General features: G+C 35.7%; 2 protein-coding genes and 1 pseudogene across 3 annotated transcripts in view; all 3 read right to left on the bottom strand.

Moving 5' to 3' along the window:
* The window catches only part of tbcd (tubulin folding cofactor D), a 49,886-nt gene extending 43,150 nt beyond the window's left edge, over positions 1-6,736 (bottom strand). Inside the window, exons 1-6 of the mRNA XM_051106078.1 lie at positions 6,244-6,736; positions 5,076-5,126; positions 4,891-4,988; positions 4,684-4,785; positions 3,764-3,910; positions 3,539-3,594 (exon numbers count right to left, since the gene is read on the bottom strand). Coding sequence (XP_050962035.1) covers positions 3,539-3,594; positions 3,764-3,910; positions 4,684-4,785; positions 4,891-4,988; positions 5,076-5,126; positions 6,244-6,412 — 623 coding nt within the window. The 5' untranslated portion in view covers positions 6,413-6,736. The remainder of the gene's footprint in view (positions 1-3,538; positions 3,595-3,763; positions 3,911-4,683; positions 4,786-4,890; positions 4,989-5,075; positions 5,127-6,243) is intronic.
* Positions 6,737-8,986: 2,250 nt separating this feature from the next.
* Positions 8,987-13,509, bottom strand: fn3krp (fructosamine 3 kinase related protein). 2 transcript variants are annotated; one of them, XM_051106081.1, is made up of 7 exons: positions 13,436-13,509; positions 13,207-13,351; positions 11,896-12,047; positions 11,698-11,789; positions 11,528-11,610; positions 11,302-11,424; positions 8,987-9,906 (listed from the first exon to the last, which is right to left on the bottom strand). In XM_051106081.1, the coding sequence occupies exons 2-7, from the start codon at positions 13,345-13,347 to the stop codon at positions 9,568-9,570; spliced, it is 930 nt and encodes a 309-aa protein (XP_050962038.1). In that variant the 5' UTR covers positions 13,348-13,351; positions 13,436-13,509; the 3' UTR covers positions 8,987-9,567. The 2 variants fall into 2 exon arrangements, with proteins under 2 accessions (XP_050962038.1, XP_050962037.1); XM_051106080.1 differs by having other exon boundaries at positions 13,207-13,360; positions 13,436-13,508.
* Positions 13,510-17,128: 3,619 nt separating this feature from the next.
* On the bottom strand, positions 17,129-22,075 carry LOC127163063 (stonustoxin subunit beta-like; annotated as a pseudogene).
* Between the last annotated feature and the right edge of the window lie 780 nt (positions 22,076-22,855).

Here is a 22,855-nt window from a genome sequence, read left to right as displayed (position 1 = left end):
GTTACGTTGCTGTCTATGCAGGGTGAGAAAGCTCTCGGACTTCATCAAAAATATAATTTGTGTTCTGAGGATGAACAAAGGTCTTATGGGTTTGGAACAACGTGAGGATGAGTAATTAATGACCGAATGATCATTTTTGGGTGAACTAACCTTTTAATCAGCGTTTGGAATAAATTACCAGTTTAAAATGATTCATTAAAGTGAATTAAACTTACCAGCTCAAAAACTGTTTTGTCTACTTAAGTTTAATAAGAGACATTTTTAAATCATTTCAGTCTCATCCCTCTCATATTGGGAAGACACAGAAGCATGGTGAATATTGTCTAATGAGAGGCTCTTTAAGAAAATGAAAGGCCAAAAAAAAAAAAAAAAACGTGTACACTGCAGCACTGTAATTTTATATTGCCAACCAAAACATTTCATTATTTCATTATTTCATTATACGCCAATCAGGCATAACATTATGACCACTGACATGTGATGTGAATAACGCTGATTATCGCTACATCACGCCACCTGTTAGTGGGTGGGATACATTAGGCAGCAAGTGAACATTTTGTCCTCACAGTTGATGTGTTAGAAGCAGGAAAAATGGGCAAGCGTAAGGACTTGAGCAAGTTTGACAAGGGCCAAACTGTGATGGCTAGACAACTGGGTCAGAGCATCTACAAAACTGCATCTCTTGAGTGATCTTCCCGGTCTGCAGTGGTCAGCGTCTATCAAAAGCAGCCCAAGGGAGAAACAGTGGTGAACTGGCAACAGGGTCATGTGTGGGAAACACATGGATGCACTGTGGGAAGAAGGCAAGCTTGCGAAGGCAGTGTTATGCTTAGGGCAATGTTCTGCTGGGAAACCTTGCGTATTGTTATCAATGCAGTTTTACTTTGACACGTATCACCTTCCTTAGCAGGGTTGCTGCAGGATTTTTAAGCTCAAATTTAAGACTTTTTAAGACCTTTTTTAAGACCTGCACAAATAAAATTAATACCATATGAGCAGGGTAAGGCAATGTCTATGGTTAAATATTAAACTGTAAAATGACTAAACTACTGTGAAAACTGATTTACAGTTCAGATTTTTCACAAAAACAAAAAGTTGTATAAAGTGATACACTTCACATTTCTTTAAAGTATCAATTTTTAAGAAGAGTCAAAACTTTACTTATATTAATTGAAACAATTATCATTAATAAATTATTATATTAATTAAAAAAAACATACAAATACATGTTAGTGTTTCTTAATGATCCACCAGTTCACATTTACAGCTCTGCATGTTTACAGGGTAAAAACATGGGTCGCTTTTCGCTTTGGTCTGAACAAAAACAACCCCAATACTATGTTCCTGCAATACCAGAGGCTGCAGTTCTAGGACCACATTTATAGGACCCTATTTTTTGGGACAGTGCCATCTAGCAATTATATTCCAACAAAGAAATATCAAACAGACGCAAAGACTAGATCCATTGAAACTACTAATTTTTTTTATCTTGCCATCTTATTTTTAATGTAAAAGCTCACATAAACTTGAGTGTTCAAAGGGGTGTCAGAAATCTCCATTTAGCCCATTTAACTGTAAAAAACAGTTCATTGTGCTGCTGGATGTTGTAAATTAGTATTTGTATTCAAATTATTTTAAATTTATTGAAATACTAATAAACACACTAATTTGTATGGCAATTGTTTTACCGTTTACTTCACTTTGTTAAGTGGGTCACACGTCAGACATGAAGCGCAGCAGCTAATGAACAGAAATCTAGAATATACTGAAATAAATTAGACTAAATATTTCAAGAGGGTTACCCAGGGGTAAGTTTAGGATTAGGAGCTGGTTAGGACAATAATTAAGTGTATATAATTAAACAACTGCATTTAGTAAATAATATACAGATATTGAATAGCAACTGCTATAAATAGTATGAGCTGTTAATGCATACATACGACAAATAAATAAAATAAAATAAATAAATAATAATAAAAAAAAATTACAGGGTCCTAGAAATGCGGTTCTGAAACTACAGCCTCCTGTATTGTAAGAATACTCTACTCAAAACAACAGGCTTATTAAAAATGCACATTCAATCTCTGCCAGCAGATGGCGCATTCGGAACTGCAGACATGTGTTTCCCCGGTAACCGCAGTACACAAAGCAGCTCAGCACCGGACTTTGAACGTGCAGCGCTCATGTTTATGTAACGAAAGCCTTTTGAAGTTTAATCATGACACTAAGCTGTATCGCAATTCTGGTCTTCCCATGCCTAAAATGTAAGACCTCTTAATCATAATTAAGACTTTCTTGTACAATTTAAGACTTTTTATGACCTTAAATTTGATAAACTAAATTTAAGACTTTTTAAGGACCCGCGGCAACCCTGCTTAGCATTGCTGCAAACCATGTACACCCTTTCGAGGAAACGCTACTCCCTGATGGCTATGGCCTCTTTCAGCACAATAATGCGCCCTGCCACAAAGCAAATATGTTTCAGGAATGGATTGAGAAGCATGAGTTTAGAGGTGTTAAAGGTGTTGACTTGGCCTCCAAATTCCTCAGATCTTAATTCAACCGAGCATCTGTGGGATTTGCTGAACAAACAAATCCGATCCATGGAGGCCCCACCTCGCAGCTTACAGGACTTGAGGGATCTGCTGCTAACATTTTGGTTTTAGATACCACAGCACACATTTAGGGGTCTAGTGGAGTCCATGCTTTGGCAGATCATGGCTGTTTTGACAGCATAAGGGGGATCAACACAATTTTAGGAAGTTGGTCATAACATTAAAGGAACACTCCACTTTTTTTTTAAAATAGGCTCATTGTCCAACTCCCCCTAGAACTAAACAGTTGAGTTTTACTGTTTTCAAATCCATTCAGCCGATCTCCGGGTCTGGCGGTAGCACCTTTAGCAAAGCTTAGCATAGATCATTGAATCTGATTAGATTGATAGCATCTCGCTCAAAAATGACCATATATGATGACAATATTTTTCCTACTTAAAACTTGACTTTTCTGTAGTTACATCGGGTACTAAAATGAAAAGTTGCTATTTTCTAGGCCGATATGGCTAGCAACTATACTCTCATTTCGGCGTAACAATCAAGGAACTTTGCTGCCGTACCATGGTTGCAGCAGGCGCAATGATATTACGCAGTTTGAGAGTATAGTTCCTAGCCATATCGACCTAGAAAATTGCAACTTTTCATTTTTCGTCCGTCTTTGTACACGATGTAACTACAGAAGAGTCAAGTTTTAAATAGGAAAATATCGAAACTCTTTGGTCATTTTTGAGCGAGATACTAACGGTCTAATCGGATTCAATGATCTATTCTAAGCTATGCTAAAAGTGCTACCGCCAGACCCGGAGTTCGGCTTAATGGATTCAAAAATGGTACAACTCTACTGTTTAACTCTAGGGGAGTTGGGCAATGAGCCTACTTTCAAAAAAAGTGGGAGTGTTCCGTTTAGCCTGATTGGTGTATATTGCCCAGTGCTACCCCATTAATGAATATATAGGGGAAAGAAAACATAACATGTAACTTACTTAGATACCAGCACTGATGCAGCATCTCGAGATTTGTCACTCACTCTGAGAAAGGACTGCAGCAAAAATAATGAATCATAACAGCACATAGGTAATGTTAAGTAAAATGAATGTAAAAAACATGATTAGTAAAACTAAAGTATTAATATTATAAAAAATAATGAAAGCTAAACTAATTCGACTCAATGACATAACGCAAATGTTGAAGTCTGTTGTGGGTTTTACCTTGGCAACAGCCAGAATACGATCCATGATGGACTCTCTGTTCAGCCCGGGGTCAGTGGACAGGTGGCCATCCAGACGGGACAAGTCAAAGGGAATGAGACACGTCATGGAAAGCCAGAGGAGGAGTATGTAGCGTGTTTCCCAGGTCTAATACAGAAACATACAGCTAATAAGTAGATGATTTTGTGCGTTTGGAAGATTAAAATACAAATAACACACAGGTGCTTTTTTCCAGACATGATAAATGGTGACTTGCTGCAACAAGTTACTACCTGAAGATGTTTACTTATCACTTCTTGGAAGGACTTGTATATCTTTTTTTGGCACAAAAAAACCCTGTAGTCCCTATTGTACCTTAAAACTCATCTTTGATCTTTAAAATGATATATTTTAACATTTTTTAACATGAAAAGAGTTTCTTAATGTCTTTATGGCTTGAATGCAACTCTACAGCCTTACCTCTTTTAGTATACACAGATCCATGAATATGCTATCTACTCAATCACAGCAGCTCAGATCTGCTTTACTTTCACTCAGTTAACTGAAGTAGTAACTGCTACACAATTGCAAATGGCAATATTGGACAAGTGGTTATCAGAGAGTGAATCAGTGAGTTCATTGCGATCTCACAAACTTCTGTTAATCAATGCAGATCTACAATGCACAATTAACTTTTAATTTACATCACATCTACACTTTGTTTGTTATAATATGAGTTTGTATATAGAATTTGCACTTGGTTTGTCTTTATTACTAAATTTTCACTGAAGGGCGTCTTTAACTATCATTATAAGTGACATTTAGGGGGAAATTCATTATAAGATATGATCTGATCTCTGTATGAACTCTAGACTTTAGATTGCATGATTATGTTACACTGTGGGACTCATGACAGTAATGAAACTCAGGGACCAAGTCACCTCAGTGTCTTTTGGGTCCTGTCTGCATAAAAGGTCCAGAACCGGCTGAACATCTGACACCTCGTGGGGAAACAGCTGCATGAAGATCTTGTAGCCTCTGACCTGTGGAAGCACCAGGAAGCACAAAATCAGACAGAAACCCACAAATCACTCAATCGTGACTATCGAGATTATCAGTCAAACGTTGAGAGCCGTGCACCGTCTTGCCTTTGAGATGATGTAGAGGAATTTGAAACAGAGATGGACCAGAAGAGGTGGCGACTTCTCATTGCGGATCATCTCCAAGAGCATGTTCAGCATCCACTCTGCACAACAGCAAATACAGCGTTACTTACAGTGTTCAATCACAGAGCACACTCATCATGCACATCACTTTCATCATGTTAAGTTACCTAAGTGAGGATCCAGAAGATGTGGTTGTTCCTGGTAGCGATCCATGATAACTGCAAAAGTTATAGCAGAGTTTGACATTTTATACATGACCTAATATACAGGAACATTTGAAGTGGATTAAAGCCTTTCATCAAAGTTGTCCTAAAACCAAAACAATACCCGTTCTCGTCTTAGGACAACTTCGATGAACTTTTTTGATCCACTTCAAATTGTTCAAGTTGACTACTCTATTCTTATATCATCTTATGTACTGCACAAAAAAAAAATCACATATAAACACACAACAACATACTGTTCTGCATTACAATAAACAACAGCCAAGCAGACAGATATAAACAGAGAGATCAGATAGATAGATATAAAGAGTTGACGTCAAAAATTTACATACACCATGCAGAATCTGCAAAGTGTTAATTATTTTACCAAAATAAGAGGGATCATACAAAACGCATGTACACATATAGTCCACAAGAGAAAATAATAGCTGAATATGACCGAATGATTTTGAGATCCATCTTTTCACACTGAGGACAACTGAGGGACTCATATGCAACTATTACAGAAGGTTAAACGCTCACTGATGCTCCAGAAGAAAAAACAATGCATTAAGAGCTTCTTAATGCATATGAGTCTCTCAGTTGTCCTCGGTGTGAAAAGATGCATCTGGAAAGGGTTCAAATACACAAAAATACTGAAAAAAATGAATAAATAAAATAATTTGTTTGACCTGAAGGATTTTTCTCAAGAACTAACAAGGAACTCATGAACAACTATTACTAAACAATTAAAAAAAAATCCTTCAGGTAACAACACTGTATTATAGATCAAGTGTATGTAAACTTTTGAAAGGGGTAATTTTTATAAATTCAACTAATTATTTTCTCTTGTGGACTACAAGTAAACGTCTTTTATGTCAAATATCTTATTCAGGTCAGTACTAAATAAAAAATAACATGCATTTTGTATGATCCCTATTATTTTGGTAAAATAATTAACATTTTGTAGATTCTGCAAGGTGCAAACTTTTGAGTTCAACTGTAGATAGATAGATAGATAGATAGATAGATAGATAGCTAAGTAGATAGCTATATAGCTAGATAGCTAGAAAGACAGATAGAGAGACAGAGAGACAGATAGACAATCATATGCATGACAACCATGACTTACCCACAAACCTCTCGATGGTGTCCTCTTTGCTGGCCGCGTCGTGGTGAATGTCCGGCAGACTGCTGAAGAGAGCTCGAACCTCTGTGCTCTCACTGAACTCGGACAGCATACACGCCTGAACCACCACCTCTGGTTCCTCTCCATTACTCACACCCTCCATCACCGACATCTTCTACTACTGTGGCTGATTAGATGAAAAATGCGCTAAACGTGCGTGTTAAGTTTATTTCGAGTGTCTCAGATCAGAAGATTTGACAGATTCAAGTCGCTATCGCACACAATGACACACTCTTTTCTCTTCAAACTCCAGCTTCAGTCACTTAGTTTCTCTACTACACTGCAAAACATAGGTTAAAAGCAACTCGCTGTCTTCTTCAATGGATTGACAAGCCGTTTTACATATGACATAATCTGAAAAGACAGCAGGTACAGAAGTATAATGCATCCCGCGTATTATTATGATGATAGCACTGTTGCTGTCGCACAGTGTGACGGCAAGTCGAGAGGATCAAAAGAAATCAAAACGCGTTTTACGTCAAGTTTGAAGTCTTTACAACATAAAGGAAATGTTGTAATGTATCTCGTAAATGTTGTTTTTACCACAGTATCGTAGTTAATATATACTAACAAATAACAATAGCTTAAAGGTCATATCAATATTAAAAACTTAGCTTGAAATAGCCACCACAGTCATCAATAAACACTCACTGACGAAGATATTTATTTTACATTATTATACATCCACCCGTAATGTAATTTTACATTAATTTATAATAATAACAACAGTAATAATATTTATTTTTCAACAGAACGGAGATATTTAAAGCTAATAAAACCTTTACCATTTTAGACTTTCAGATTATAGAATAGCAAACTGCCATACTATTAGTATTAATTCAATTCATATTGCTTTAATTCATATTGCTTTATTGGCATGACATACTTATACATATTGCCAAAGCATTGTACATAGCAACTACAAATCAAAACAAAAATACATACAACATACATCCATAAATAAACAAAATACATATAAAATATATCCATATATATATATTCATATAAACATTAATGGTTTTACTAATACAGATGTGTTCACTCTTTACTTCTTAGTTTGTGGCATTTATAAATATGATGTGCTACCAAAGAGGAAGTAGGTCCTTCACCAAGTAATATTATTAATTTGTCATTTTCATGGAGTGACTGAAACTCAGGAATGATCTGCTGTATTTGATTGTAGAGTGAGTCTCTTAAGGATGTGTATTTGTCACAGTGGAGGAGGAAGTGTTCCTCCGTCTCAACTGCTCCTGATCTACATTCATTACAGATTCGCTCTTCTTTAGGTAACCACGTCTTTTTATGTCGTCCTTTTTCTATGGCCAGCTGGTGGTCACTCAGTCTGTATTTTGTCAGTAAATGTCTGTGTTATATTCTTGACTGAGACCAGATAGTCAGCCAGGCCGTACTCTCTGTTGAGTTTCAGATAACATTGGAGACGACTTTGTTCTTTAGTTTGTTCTTTCCAATGTTGTATGTATGTCTCCTTCTCTTCATTCATAATTTCTTTGATTCTTCCATTTTTTTCAAGTTTGTTGATATTAAGTGCTTTGTTAGTTAGATCTGACACCATTACACACAGATGACTTTTTTTAGTACTCATTTTTTGTGTTTGTAGAGCTTTATAGTGAAGAGAATCTTCAGAACTAGAGTTTAAGTGGATCCAGAACTTTAAAACTCTTTTTTTAATGATTAGATTTAGGGGGACACGGCCTAGCTCTGCTCTGCAGGCGTTATTAGGCGTATTTCTGTGGACATAAAGGATACTTCTGCAGAACTCTACATGCAGAGCTTCTAAAGGGTGTTTGTGCCAATCTTTATGGCTGTAGTTACTCGTTGGGCCCCAGATCTCGCTTCCATACAGGGCAATAGGCAGTATGACACTATCAAAAATCTTTGTCCAAATTCTAATAGGGATGTTTATTCTAATATTTCTGTTGTCAAAGTTTACTTGTAGCTTCCCTCAAAAAAAAAAAAAAAAAAAAAAAACTAATAATAATAATAAAAATAATAAAAACAAAGCTAGAGAACCAAAAGAAATCAAAAACCCGTACAACGTAAAGAAAATGTTGCAATGTATCTCCTAAATGTTGTTTTTACCACAATAACGTAGTTAATATATACCAAATAGAACAATAGCTTAAAAAAAAAAACAGCATATGCTGGTAGGTATGTTTTGGTGCTGGTTTATGCTGGTTCTTTGCTGGTTTATGCTGGTCCTTGACCAGCAACATGACCAGCGTAAACCAGCAAAGGACCAGCTTAAACCAGCTAAGGACCAGCTTAAACCACCATCAAAACATACATACCAGCATATGCTGTTTTTTTCACCAGGGAGGTCATATCAATATTAAAAACTTAGCTTGAAATAGCCACCACAGTCATCAGTAAACACTCAAATAACAAAAATATTTATTTTACATTATTATACATCCACCCGTTTTCTAAACCGAAACTTGGTGTTGTGGGATTTTACATTAATTTATAATAATAATAATCATTCTTGTTCAACAGAATGGCGATATTTAAAGCTAATAAAACTCCAAAAGCCATTTAAGACATAGCAAACTGCCATACTATTAGCATTACTTCTGTAGTCAAAGTTTACTTGTAGCTTCCCGCCAAACAAAACATATGGAGGTAACATTGGAGGCCATATAGGAATCAAAAACACACCAACACAAAGTGTTTTTTAAAGTTTTATTTGAATGTCCATACATCGCATGTATCCGATGAGACTCCTGCAAGCTGAAAGTTTACAGTACAACAAGCTCACTAGCTGTTTCAATAAACCATACTCAGATGTGTCAGATCATCAGTAGGTAGTTAGTTGAAAGTTAGTGAAATGCAACTTATTGTTATCATATGATGCTACTTAGTGCACACATTTTAAATCAAGGAGTCTCGTAAATGAAGCTCTTTTCAAAAGCATATTCATGTCAAGTTAAAGTGCAATTCATAAAAAAAGGAATTATGTAGTTTAATCAACTTATTTTTTTGGCCATTGTTTGGAAGCATAAATTCACAGTTTTATCTTTTTATATATATACATATATATATATAATATATGAGATTTTTTTTTATGTGTAAATTACTTTAAGACAACAGACTTTTTCATCTTGCCAACGGATTTCCATCAGACTGGTAATGTTGGATTAAATTCAGTTGGTCATGCACAAAGTTTGTAACTTATTTGTGGGTTAGTTTAACATCCACCTTCATTAATGAAGACTTAATGAATTAAGACTTGAATGAATCAGGGTGCATCTACTTGGTTAGATCCCTCATGATCCGTAGAGAAGAACCCCGGTAGCCACCACCGAAATGATTCCAGTGGTTCAGATAGTGGAACAGCTGGTATAGCTGTTGCCTCTTTGCAAAACCAGCAGCCTTGGGGATCTTCCCATGGTAAGCATTGTAAAACGAGCTCCCAAAACCACCAAACATGCCGGCTATAGCCAGCTCAAACTCCGAATGCCCATAAAACGATGCTGGGTCAAAGATGATGGGACCATCAGAACATTCAGCTACATTTCCTCCCCAGAGATCTCCATGCACCAGAGCTGGAACCACCTCTATGTCTGTAAACAGCTGAGGGATCTTCAGCTAAACAAAGAGAAACTTGAAACATTTGTCTGAAATACATATGCAACACTGGGCTTAGAAACAGCATCATTACCTTGTCATTAAATAGAAGATAGTTGACCCCAAAATGAAAATTCTGTCATTATTTCAAACCTGTGTGCATTTTTTTCTTCTTTTTTCTGTTGGTTCCTAATGACTGAAATTTTAGTTCATAAATTCTGTAGGAACTGTTTGGTTACTAACATTCTTCAAAATATATTTTTATGTTCCACAGAAGAAAGTCAGTCACAGAAGTTTGGAACAACATGAGGGGGAGTAAACGATAACAGACTTTTCATTTCTGTTTGATCTGTACCTTTAATTTATTCAAAAAACAACAAGCTAATGATTGAAGCTTCATGACAAAGTCTTGTCAGAATTAAAAAACAAAAAAATATATAATAATAATGATGATGCTTTATAATAAATTTCCTTAATTACATTAACAAACATTATTATTATTATTACTTTAACATGAACATTATTTTGTTTATCAATAAATAATGTTTAATGGATAATTTTACTGTTTCAGAATATTTTTAGGAAGTTTTGGATAAACATTATGGATAAATATCAAGCAGTGAATTATTTGGAGATTACACTTCATTTCACTACTATTAAATGATATTATATATCAAAAATAAATAGCGCAATTTGATTTGAAAATTATTTCGGATTCAATCAGTAATTGATTTAATTAGGGAAAAGTGATTATTTTATACCAGAATGGAAGTGTTTGAAGTTGAAGGTTTGAAAAGTTGCGCAAACCAATTTTTTGGAATAACATATATTAATTATTATAATATAAATGATGTTCTAACAAAGTACTATTGTAATTAATTAATGAAAAGATTAACATTTTTATTTAATGTCTTAAAACATTATTATAATGTTTACATTATTACATTATTGTTTATTAATGTTTAAATTAGTGCTGGGAAACGATTAATCACGAATAATCGCATCCAAAATAAAAGTTTTGTGCACATAATATATGTGTGTTTACTGTGCATATTTATTATGTACATATAAATACACACATGCATGTATATATTTAAGAAAAAGACATTAGGTATTAAATATATTTTTAAATAATATAAAAAATATGTATATATGGAAATACATGGAAATATTTTCAAAATATATACTGTATGTGTGTGTCTATACAAAATAAATATACACAGTACACACGTATATATTATATAAACAAAAACTTTTATATTGGATGCAATTAATCGCAATTAATAGTTTGAACAACACTAGTTTAATTGAATATATGGCTTTACTCGTGTTTATTCCATCTGAAAACTAGAGACGATATCTTTTTGCGTTTGGGTGTTATTGTTCTAAAGTAAAACTTTGAGACGTTTTATTTACTTGGAGTTTGGCCCACAATTCCCTGGCCTCTCTGTCTCCATACGACTGTTCCATCAAGCTGAGCTGGTGCTGCAGCCTTTGCTGGGCATAAAATGACACCCAATCATCCTGCCAGTCGTTTACCTGAAAACCAAAGGAGAGATATATAAAATATACTCTCATTGTATGTGTTTAGATATGAATCACCCCATTTGTTTTTATGATGAGACACCCTAGTGATGCTGACCTGAGGGATATAACCACAGCAGGTAGCCACATGAAATCCAAATTGGTTGACTATTTGAACTTCAGACGTTCCTGATCCTCTCCCTTTGTAAACACAGGAACTCTAATAAATAATAATGTAATCTGAAAGGTTCCATCAATGCAATATTAAAATAAAATAAAACACATTACCAACAGTCTGCTGTTCCTTGTTTTGTTTCTCTATCTGTATTTTGTTGTGCAGATGCAGGTCAGCTAGTTGTTCCCCCAGTTTTGATGAGTATCTACATAAACATTGAATATTATAAAAAGAGCAAATGGCCAAAATGCCAATGTAATGTTGAGTAAATTCTCACTCCTATTACAGTGGGTTCACATTTTGAGTCATACTTATTTAAGCTCCTCATATCCACATGTTCCATTATGAAAAGAGCTCCACTTCTCTCAAGGTCCAAGACCTTCACAGGCCTGGGCACTTTCACTGTGTTTGTAGCCAGGATCGCTTCCAAGCTCGCCATTTCTCCATCAAACATCCTTCTAGCCTACAGAGAAAGAGAGAGATCCAAAAAATGCTGATGCTTGATGCTTTGTAATGCAAGCATATACAATTACATGACATCATGATCAACAAATCATTCATTTACTTTCAAATATTGTATACAAAATTGTGCAATGGATAATTGTACTATCAAACAGTAACAGACTGACAGAAAAACAGTGTAAAATAGTATGAATAAAAGTATCTCTTTAAGTTACACATAAACTGATATAATAATAATTAATATAATACCAATACAATTACAATGCATAATGTGCAGCAGAGGATTAGTTGATGTACGACAAAATAAATTACAAGGAGTTGTAATTACTAGAAATAGTATTCACTATTTGTGAAGATAAAAATATTAAATACAATTAGAAATTAAAAAAAAAAAAAATTTTTAGTTTTATTTATCATATGTTCTCATAATTATGTTTTATTATTAATACATATTTTTTGCAACATGTTTTTGTAAAATCATACATCTGTTATAGTAAAAACTGCTTTAATCTGTTTGCTATTTGCAATAAGTACTATTTACTGCGTTTCATAGTCAGATTGATTATTTATTTATTTATTTATCTGTTTGTTTGGTACTAAAATCAGTTATGGTTTTAAAACTGGGACCATAAAAATGTATTAAGTATAATAACAGTATAATAATTGTATCAAGAATGTATCATCCACGTTTTTTTAATTCATATATATAATATGTGAGATTTCAGTGCTATTTTGACCATTGAACTAGGAAACAGGAGACAGATTTTTCTTCGTTTGGTGTATTTTTAAAAGAAATAAATACTTTTATTTATTAAGAATGTATTAAGTTCAAAAGTGACAGTAAAGACATTTATAATGTTACAAAAAGCTAATATAAATTCTTTAAAAAAAAAAAAAATGCTGGAATAAATGGCATTTTTAAAGACTCAAATAGAGAGTTACTTTATATTGTAATAATATTTCACAATATTACTGTTTTTGCTGTATTTTGGATAAGATAAATGCAGCCTTGGTGCAGCGTAACGGACTTCTTTCAAAAACATTACAAAACCATACTTGCTCCAAACTTTTGTGGAGTGTATGTACTTTAATTTACCAAATAGCGCTGCAAGTGTGCAGTGCAAAACCAATGCGTCCAGCTCAAGTGTACATATGTTCACCTCATTCTTGTGGTTTATCTTGACGAACACTCTGCCAGTGTCAGTGTCAAAGCTCTGGCCTTCACTGATGCATCCTCCTCCTGAATGACCAGTGCTCTTCAGAAGAGATGTGCCCAGCTCTCTCTTCAGCAACGCCTCCATCTCACTGCACATGCTCAAACAACCATACAATCAATATAAAACCAATGCGTTTCTGCAAAACTGATTCATATTGCTCTAACCTACTTACAAGGGCTGAGTAAATATCCCTGGGTGTTGACATGCGCTCGTATGACAACACTGCGTGTGCAGGATTACTGTTAGTCAACGACATGTCAAAATAAAAGTCCATGTTTTCGCACTGCATGAGTAATGAGCGGTTCGAGTTAGTCATGAGTCCGATTCTTAACAATATTATACAGTAAAACAATACAGCTTATAAATCATAGAATAATTGTAACGTTCTGATTAATCTTTTTTCTGGTATTTTGCTTTGTCTATCAGTGGTTATTCAATTATTCAACTAAATTATAAAAATCATATTTTAAATAGAGTAGCTGATTTAATATTTTACATTAATGAGGGTTTAAAATATAAATATTATTTAAAAGTATATACAGAATTGTCATTAATTTTAATTTATACTGCGAACATCAAAAAGTGCATTTGTGCACAACAGCATAGTGCTGTCAAATGATTAATCATGACTAATCACACACAAAATAAGTTTTTGTTTACATAATACTTGTGTGTGTGTGTGTATATTTATTATGTATATATAAATATATACACATACAGTATATATTTTGAAAATATTTACATGTACACTGTAAAAAACAATTTGTTGAGTCAACTTAAAATAATTTGTAACCTGGCTGCCTTAAAATTTTAAGTTCAGTCAACTCAAAAAAAATTGATTCAACTTGAAATGTTAAATTATACTAAGTGACAACTTAGATATTTGAGTTAAATCAACTTAAAAATTTAAGGCAACTGGGTTACTTACCCATCTGTTAAGTTTAGCAGACACAAGTATCTAGTTGTTACTTAGTAAAACTTAACATTTCAAGTTGACTAAACTTATTTTAGTTGACTGAACTTAAAATTTTAAGGCAGCAGGGTAACAAATTATTTTAAGATGACTCAACAAATTGTGTTTTTTTTTTTACAGTGTAGTTATATATTTTTATTCATATAATTAATATTATATATAAATATGTTTAATTTATAAACAGTTTTCTTAAATATATTCGTGCATGTGTACATATTTATATGTACATGATAAATATACACAGTACACACACATATATTGTGTAAACAAAAACTTTTATTTTGGATGTGATTAATCTTTTGACAGCACTAAAAGGTCATTTGAAATACACAGTAATCTTTCAAAACCAGTAAGAGAGGCTTGTGTCAGGCCTTTTTACATCAGGCTTAGCTCTTTACTGTCAAGACACATCACAATTTATTTATTTCAGGTACACTAAGAAGTTTTCACTAGTTTCAACTTAAAAATTTAAGTTTAGCAGCTGCCTTAAAATTTTAAGTTAAATCAACTTAAAAGTAGAAGTCATTTTAACTAATTTTACTGTAATGAGTTAAAATGACTTGTAGTTTTAAGTTGATTTAACTTAACATTTTAAGGCAGCTGCTCAACTTAAGTTTTTAAGTTGAAACTGGTGAAAACTTTTTACAGTCTACAAAACAGAATAGAACAAAGAAAGTAAAACCACATGAAGAACAATAGCACACAGGATAAAACCCAGACAATAACCAACAACTCAAAGGAACAGAACCAAATAAGGGCAAACAGGAACTAGAAGGTACCATCAGAAAAGAACCAAACTTAAGTCCATAACCATGACAGATACATTTAGTTTATGCTTTTAGATATTATTGTTCTATTTACCTGAACATATATGTCTGATTCATGCTAGAAAACAAGTAAAATACAAATTATTGATTAAAATCTGATACTAGATTTTATTCATAAAATCTGATGCATGCATTAACTTTAGTATGTGTTTAGTATGATCTCTGCAGAACAGTTTGTTGTTTGGATACTCCCAGCAAAAGGTATGTATAACAGGAAGCATCTAAATCAGTGGTTCCCAAACTTTTTCTGCTGGGCCCCCCTTTTGCAGAATAAAAAAATTCAAGCCCCACCCCCACATTTACACATAAACATAAACACAACTTCAGAAGGATTTATTTGAAACGTAACAATTAAAATTCAGTGTGTGACAACTTACTGAAAAAAACTAAACAAGGAACTTGTCACTTTTAGAGTAGAAACATTAAAAGTAAAGCATGCAGCTTTACTATGTACTATTTTTTGTACTATGTAACAGCATTCATTGTTTTTTAAACAGATTTTCTCATATTTCTTCTCTTTGTTGTAGTTGCGATCTTTGAAGTAGATTCATCATCTACTTTATGTTTACCTGGCACTTGTTGTCTTTTCAAAAACGTGTCCATGCTTAGAGCAGAACTACTATGTGTCATTCATTCATAATTTAACTCGGCTAATGGCAATTCTCATTTCTGATATCAATTGCACCATCTAGTGGTCTGTTATTTTACAATAAAAACCGCTACAACTGATAACAGACAGATTGCAGCGTGTTGTAACGGAGACGGTGAGAAGCGGATCCAAGTGCTAGCTTTATTGATAAACGTAGTCAAACAGGCAAGGTCAGCGACGGCAAACAGGAGCATCAAAGGTAATCCAAACACGGTAATCCAATAAACAAGTGAAATGGTCAGGGCAGGCGGCAAGGTTCAAGAAACACAGAGACAGTCCAGGGTCGAAAACACACGAAGGCAAGGCTTGGAAATAAACAAGGAAACACAATGGAAATAACAGGCTAAACAACGATCAGCACACAGAGGGGTGAGTGGGAGCCTTAAATACTAAACATGAGGGAACACATGACCAAAACCAACCAATGGAAAGGGGACACATAGAACAGGGGAACCAATGAGAACATGACACATACAAACAAGAGTAAAGCATGGTGGGTTGAGTGAACACAGAGTCTGGACTGGAGTGCCCTCTAGTGGAGTTCATCGGCACTCCAGCTGGTGACCATAACACGGGTACTGCGAGTCGTCTTGAGGTAATAAAATATGATGCAATTCATATTTTGTGTTATTTACATATGTGGCAAATAGCCGTATAATAAGCAAGATCATTTCACAGTGGTGTCTTGTATCACCCTGAAAATGTTTCTTTTTACATAAAAATCTAGGGATGTACCGAAATGAAAATTCTTGGCTGAAACTGAAATTGCTTTGTAAAAATTATTTATTATTTTATTAATTAATATAGTCATTTTGTAAGACTTTTTAATTTAACTCAATAATATTAATGGTACTGAACAAAAAAAAAAAAAAAAAAAAAAAAACAAGCCAATAAAATAACCACGTTTATTTAAAGTAACAATAAAATTGGACAGAAAATACATGAAGAGTTCAGATGCAAAAGCCTCTAAATCCATCTGACATATTTCTTTAAAATTAGCATTTCTTTCTGGCTACTTAGTATAGGTTTCTATGTACTGGTACTTCTGATTGGGCTGAGGCTGGAATTGAGCGAGTTTGAAGTAAAAGTATTTGATGGACGTATACTTTGTGTCAAGAGCAAGGAAAGGAAAGGAAAGGAAAGGAAAGGAAAGGAAAGGAAAGGAAAGGACGTGACGTGTCGTGTGGCCAAGTATGCTGACCCATACTTGGAATTTGTGCTCTGCATTTAACCCATCCAAGTGCACACACACAGTAGTGAGAAGTGATCAAACATGCACACACACCGTGAACACACACCCGGAGCAGTGGGCAGCCATATTGCTATCGCTGCGGTGCCTGGGGAGCAGCTGGGGGGATCGGTGCCTTGCTCAAGGGACTCACCTCAGTCGTGGTATTGAGGATGGAGAGAGCTGGTTATCCAGCTCCTTATTCAATCCCTGCCGGACCTGGGACTCAAACCCGCAACCTTTCGATTACGGCTGCCCCCATAATACATTCTGATCTTCTTAATGGTGGTGATGGATGGAGTCATAAAAGTGACTTGACTATCTTTCGTCCCACCCACAATCATAGGTTGTGCTGAAGAAGGGGAAACAAAATGGCTACATGCAAATAACAGCAGAATACATATGTTCATAGACAGTCTGGTTATTAAAAGAGTGAGGACTGCTTTCAGAAGAATCTAAGTACAGGAAATCCAGGGGGTCTTACATCATTTTTTTTCCTCCACCTAAATAATCAGTGCCTCCACTATGTTGCCTTGTTTTTATAATTGTGAGGTGAGCATAGGTGGATTATGACTTGCAAAGGCCCCTGGGCCAATTATCTCCAAGGTCTATCTGCAACCCACAAATAGGTGGCAGCAAGTCACAAATCACCATAGTTCTCTATAGATTTGACACCATTTTTTAAACTAAAAAAAAAAACTATTACAGTTGTAATGATTAAAGGATCAGTTCACAATATTGAATTCACAATCTACTCTTAAAAGTCACGGTGCCAAAATTATAGTAGTCCGTACTCGGTACCAATAGTAAAACTTCACTGCCTATTTAAAAGTAAAAAAAAGTAAAATAAATGAAATAAAAAGTAATAAATACATTTGCTTCAATGAAGCAACCTGACATTTCGAGCAGTGTTGAGCGGATATTTAAGCACGTCTGATTGGCCATTGGGTTCACACGCTCAACAAACATGTCTGATTGGCTACAATGCTCAACGCTTCAGAAACACATTATGAATAGAAACCCTTGGCACACTTCATAGAGTGCTTACACAAATAAGCACCGATTTAACCCAGTACTTGGTACCACTGGTCCTGCTAAATTTCAGTACCAACTTGGCCCACTCACAATTTACAGATATTTTTTCATAAAAATATATGTTGTGTTTAGAAACCTGTGACAACAGGGGATGCTGCAGCGAAAAAAAACAAAAACAACAACAACAACAACAACAAAAAAAAAAACGATTACCGGGGTTCAAGTGCATTAGGTTAAGCACATAAGGCATTACATACTATTTAGCAAGCCTGTAACCACCTAAATCAATTATTAAAACAATATTTTTGTCAAAAAAAAAAAAAAAAAAAAAAAAATTTCCCATGCAAAAATGATGTTTCTATAACATTTATGACAGTTATAGCACCAGCTCTCTGAAACTTTGCATGCTTATTTAGAATCACCTGTTGCATGTGCTCAGCGGGTTTTGAGAAGTTTTGAATTTCCGTTTAGGCTTTATAGGCTTTTGGATATATTTGGACAGGCCCCTTTTCTAAAGGACCCCGTTATAGCTTTCCAAAGGGTAAATTTCAACATGTTTTTGATAATTATTGACCTAGAGAGTCCAGAGAATTGCACCAGTGTTTTTTTCCAGACTGAGCTAAAAACCTAGAACTAGTTTGCAAAAGTAGAATTTTCACATACGAGGTCTACGAGCGTGTATGTGCAGATACGAGCGTGTATGTGCAGAACACCACGCAATGTGGAATCGTTTACGCCCCATACAAAAAAATACAATTCCACCCCCCAGTGGCCGATTTCTTTCAAATTTCTTACAGACTTTTGGGCTGTGAGTCAAACAGGCCCACAAAGTTGTGTTCCGATCGGCCTCCGTTAACCTCGTCTAACAGGTGCTCATACTTCATCGGCCAATAGCAGCCTTGTTTTTTTGAGATACGCAAATGTCCCCATAGACACTTGTGGCACTTTGGACCAAGACTGTGCAAAGCAATATTCATGTTGATAGGACTAATGTTTTTTCCCCTTATAGCACCACCAAATGGCCAATCTCAGCGATTTTTGACCTGCGACCACAGCTTGAGCTCTTACATAAGTGTGGCGAGTTTGGCAAAAATATCTCATTCCGTTCAGGAGTTATAGGCATTTTACTAAATGTGGCCCTGCCCCCTTCTAACGTTTTGGCGTCCCTTTGCCATGGTGAGTCGAAAGTTCAACTTTTTTTTTTTTTTGATAAGTATTGATATTCACTCTCCAGAGAATCTTTCACTGATTTGGTTCCGATCGAGTGAAAAACAAAGGACTAGTTCGCAAAAGTAGGTTTTGCAAAAAAGGCAAAATACCCGGCTCTAATATCCATTTTATCCGGCATGAGCCAAGGATTCCAATGGCATAACAGGCACATGAGCCTGCGACTGACGGTTTAGGAGTTATGAGCAATTTCATACTTTTGATCACTGTAACACCCCTGTCAGGCCTCGGTCATGTTGTAGGCCAGGGGTGTCCAACCCTGTTCCTGGCTCCTTCAGATCCTAATTAGTTGGTTTGGTCTGCACGATCAGTTTTACGTGGAAATCGCTCATCCGTGACCATTCTAACAATTACAATAGGGTTTCAGCGCTACACGCTTGAGTCTCTAAAAAAAAAATCTTTGTCACACAATGGACTTTGCTATGTGACCTACCTGTGAACATCAGACCATCATGCACCTGAACACAAGAAAACATACAATTACCATCACAGTATCTGCAGGCATTGTTACAATTATGCAATTATCTAACAAGCACAGTCTGTATGGTATAACTGAAACAATGCATGTGATCTGAAATGCACTGCTTCCCTGAAATATAATTTGCCTACATTTTTTATTCTTTACTGACTTACTTTAACCACTCCTTCACACTTTGCTCCATACTTTTTCCCTCTTTTTGTTCTTTCTTTCATGTATGAATTTAACTTTAACCTAGAAAAAATGTTCAGTTGTAACAATATACTACACCTTACTTCACATTTAGACAAACAAGGCAACAAAATTGATGTTGAGGTGGAAAAACATGTATTGAGATTTGTTCATTTTTGTTGATGGTAACTTTTAATTTAATAGTAATGAATGGAATATGTTGTTTATATGTTTATATTTATGATGTTTAAACATTAATATGTCTAATAGATAACAAATGTGCAAATGACACTTACCTGAAGATGGTATGGGGCTGACAGTGTCACTGGCTTCACTCACTCCCACGTTACTTACTATCCTGTAGCGGATCAAGTACGGTTTTCTAGACTCCAATCCAGTCAGAATAAAGTCTTCATCAGCTGTGTTTATGACAAGCCACTGTTCTTCAGCTCCAGAATCTGCTTTTACCTGCTTGTACTCCACTCTGTACTGCACTCTTTCTCCAGTTGGAGATTTCTGCAGTTTGAAGGACACAGTTTGGTCCTGGACATCCTTCACAATCGGAGGGGGTGGTTTGGACACGGGCTGGAACTGTTTGTTTGTCAGTTTCCCTTGTTCATACAGATAGATTGAAGAGCCTTTATTGGAGTCATCAAAAAAGGCAGAAAAAATGAAGCGTATACTATGGTCATTTTTATTAGCCTCTGAAAAACTCCTAAAGTGAAGTAAGTTCTTTCTCATATTTATTTTGACATCAGGGTCACTGAACCACTTTCTGACAGTACCTCTGAAACCATGTTTATTTCCTCATCTGACTTCACTAATTTCAGAAACTCTGTCAGGGTTTCAAGATACTTGTCTTCATACTTCAGAGATGTGAAAGTCAAGCACACCACAGCATCAATATCAGGATTAAGGAGGATGGTGCTTAGACTTTCTAAATCTTCAATTCTGATCCCCTGCATCATCTTGATGCAAAAACTCAAGAGATGAAGTTCAGACTTTGCATCATATAACCACTGGTTGAGCTTGCTAACACTAAAAGGGGATTCATAGTGGATCTTTAAGATTTTATCCAGTGATTCCTTCATTTCTCCTCCTCGAATATCAAGCAAAACCCTGGCCACAGCTTTCGTGAGCACTGTCTTGTAAATGTTCAATGATTCCTGAAATGAGCACAGCCTCTCTTTGATGTCACTAAGAATATTTACCAGTGTATTTCCGGACAGGTCATTACATGTCCTCTCTGCCTCCTCCAGTCCCTCCATTATATCTTGAATGTTGAAAACCAGACTTGTGATGATTTCTCTCTTTAACTGAGCTGCTTTATTATCCAATAGGTGAAGAGGATAAAGCCAGACTTTTATGGGAACTGCATTCTCATTCAGCAGAGTGGGAAGATTCTTGTACAAATCAAGGGCCTCCGTGTATGTGGTGGGGTTTTGTTGGAGATGGAAGTCACCATGAAATGTGCAAGTGATATTTTCAGCCACTTTCTTTTCAGCATCTGTCATTTGTACAGCTCCCTTTCCTTCAACTGAAAATGAAGGGATCTTCTTGACCATGACATTCAGTTCTCCCTCAATCTTCTGCTTGTCTTCCTCTTCTGAAAATGTCCGATCAAACACCATGATGGCTTGAGCTCCATACAGTACAGCTATAACCACATAAGTTGCAGTTTTCTATTCAAACACCTGAGAGTAGATGATCTTGCCCAGCTGGGGTACAGTGAGCTGTTCGAATCTGGAGGTTTCACTGTAAAACATTGTCACTCTGGACTGTTGGTTTGACGATTTGGTGTCATGCAGGTACTTTGCAGATCCTCCCACCTCCACCAGCCCCCCCCAAGAAGCTGGCTTTCAAGGAAGCGTTTATATCCATAAGACTAGACTTACTAGAGAAGGAGTCAGAGCCACTGAACTTCAAATCTGTTCGGGGCTGTGGACGGGTGTCCAAATTTTCACTCATCGATTTCCTATCCCACAGAGTAACACCTGAAATGAGAAGTGGCTTAAACAGTTACTAGGACATAAACTGTTGAAATAAACACGCAGATCTTAAAATACACCACCTGGAATAAAGGCATCCTTGTAGCAGTCATAAAGCACACCAGGAAACAGAGGTCTTCCTAGGGCTGCTAGTTCAAAAGACTCTAATTCCATGGCTGTAGTAAAAAAAAACAGTGAAGATAATATTTATAAATTGTAATCTTACAAGCATTTGCATACATTTTATGGCTCAATTAAATTGAAAAGCCTTCATGTAAGCATCTCTTATTTTATCAATCTTATTGAGCTTGATCCAAATGAAATTTCAGTTGGATTGGATACCTTAAATGATTCAAACAAGAATGTTTACATGGTTATATTGACGTGAAGTGGAAGTGGAGTGAAGTGGAAGTGGAATATGCAAGTTTTTATTGAACAAAGACATAGACATGGTCATACACAGGCAGGGTCGATACCAGCAAACAGAAACACACAGGACAAGACACAAGAGTAATCCAGGGACAGGCGAGGGTCGATTGCCGGGGCAAACGGGTAATCCAGATTAACAGTCAAAAGTTCAAACAAGCGGCGAACAGAGTCCGAAATGGCAAGACAAGGGTTGATCCTAGACAGGCGATAATTCCAGGGCAGGCTGCAGACAGACAGGATGAGATAACCAGGCAAGGATCTACACACTGATAAACAGACTAGGAACAAGGCTAAACTAGACTCAGGAAAAACTAGGAAATTGGCTCTGTAAAGTAGCTAAAACTTGGAGAGTGATAAACACTAGACAATGGACCTTTATCTCACTTCCTATATCCGGTAAGCGAAGCAGTGTATCCCCACTTTTGGTCCCATCGCAATGCAATGAAAACTAATGGAAGAATCCTCTCTTTCCTTTCTTTTGCCGGTATTACTGCAGTGTACCTGGCTGCTTTTATTCTAAACTACGACACACCGCCTCAGTTTTCACAATTTCCTGACACAACACGGATGAGATGCGTGGGATGAAT

This window comes from Labeo rohita, chromosome 3, assembly GCF_022985175.1.
Source record: "Labeo rohita strain BAU-BD-2019 chromosome 3, IGBB_LRoh.1.0, whole genome shotgun sequence".
Classification (NCBI taxonomy): Eukaryota; Metazoa; Chordata; class Actinopteri; order Cypriniformes; family Cyprinidae; genus Labeo; species Labeo rohita.
Note: the sequence above shows the minus strand (reverse complement) of the source record. Positions and strands in the feature narration are given on the sequence as shown.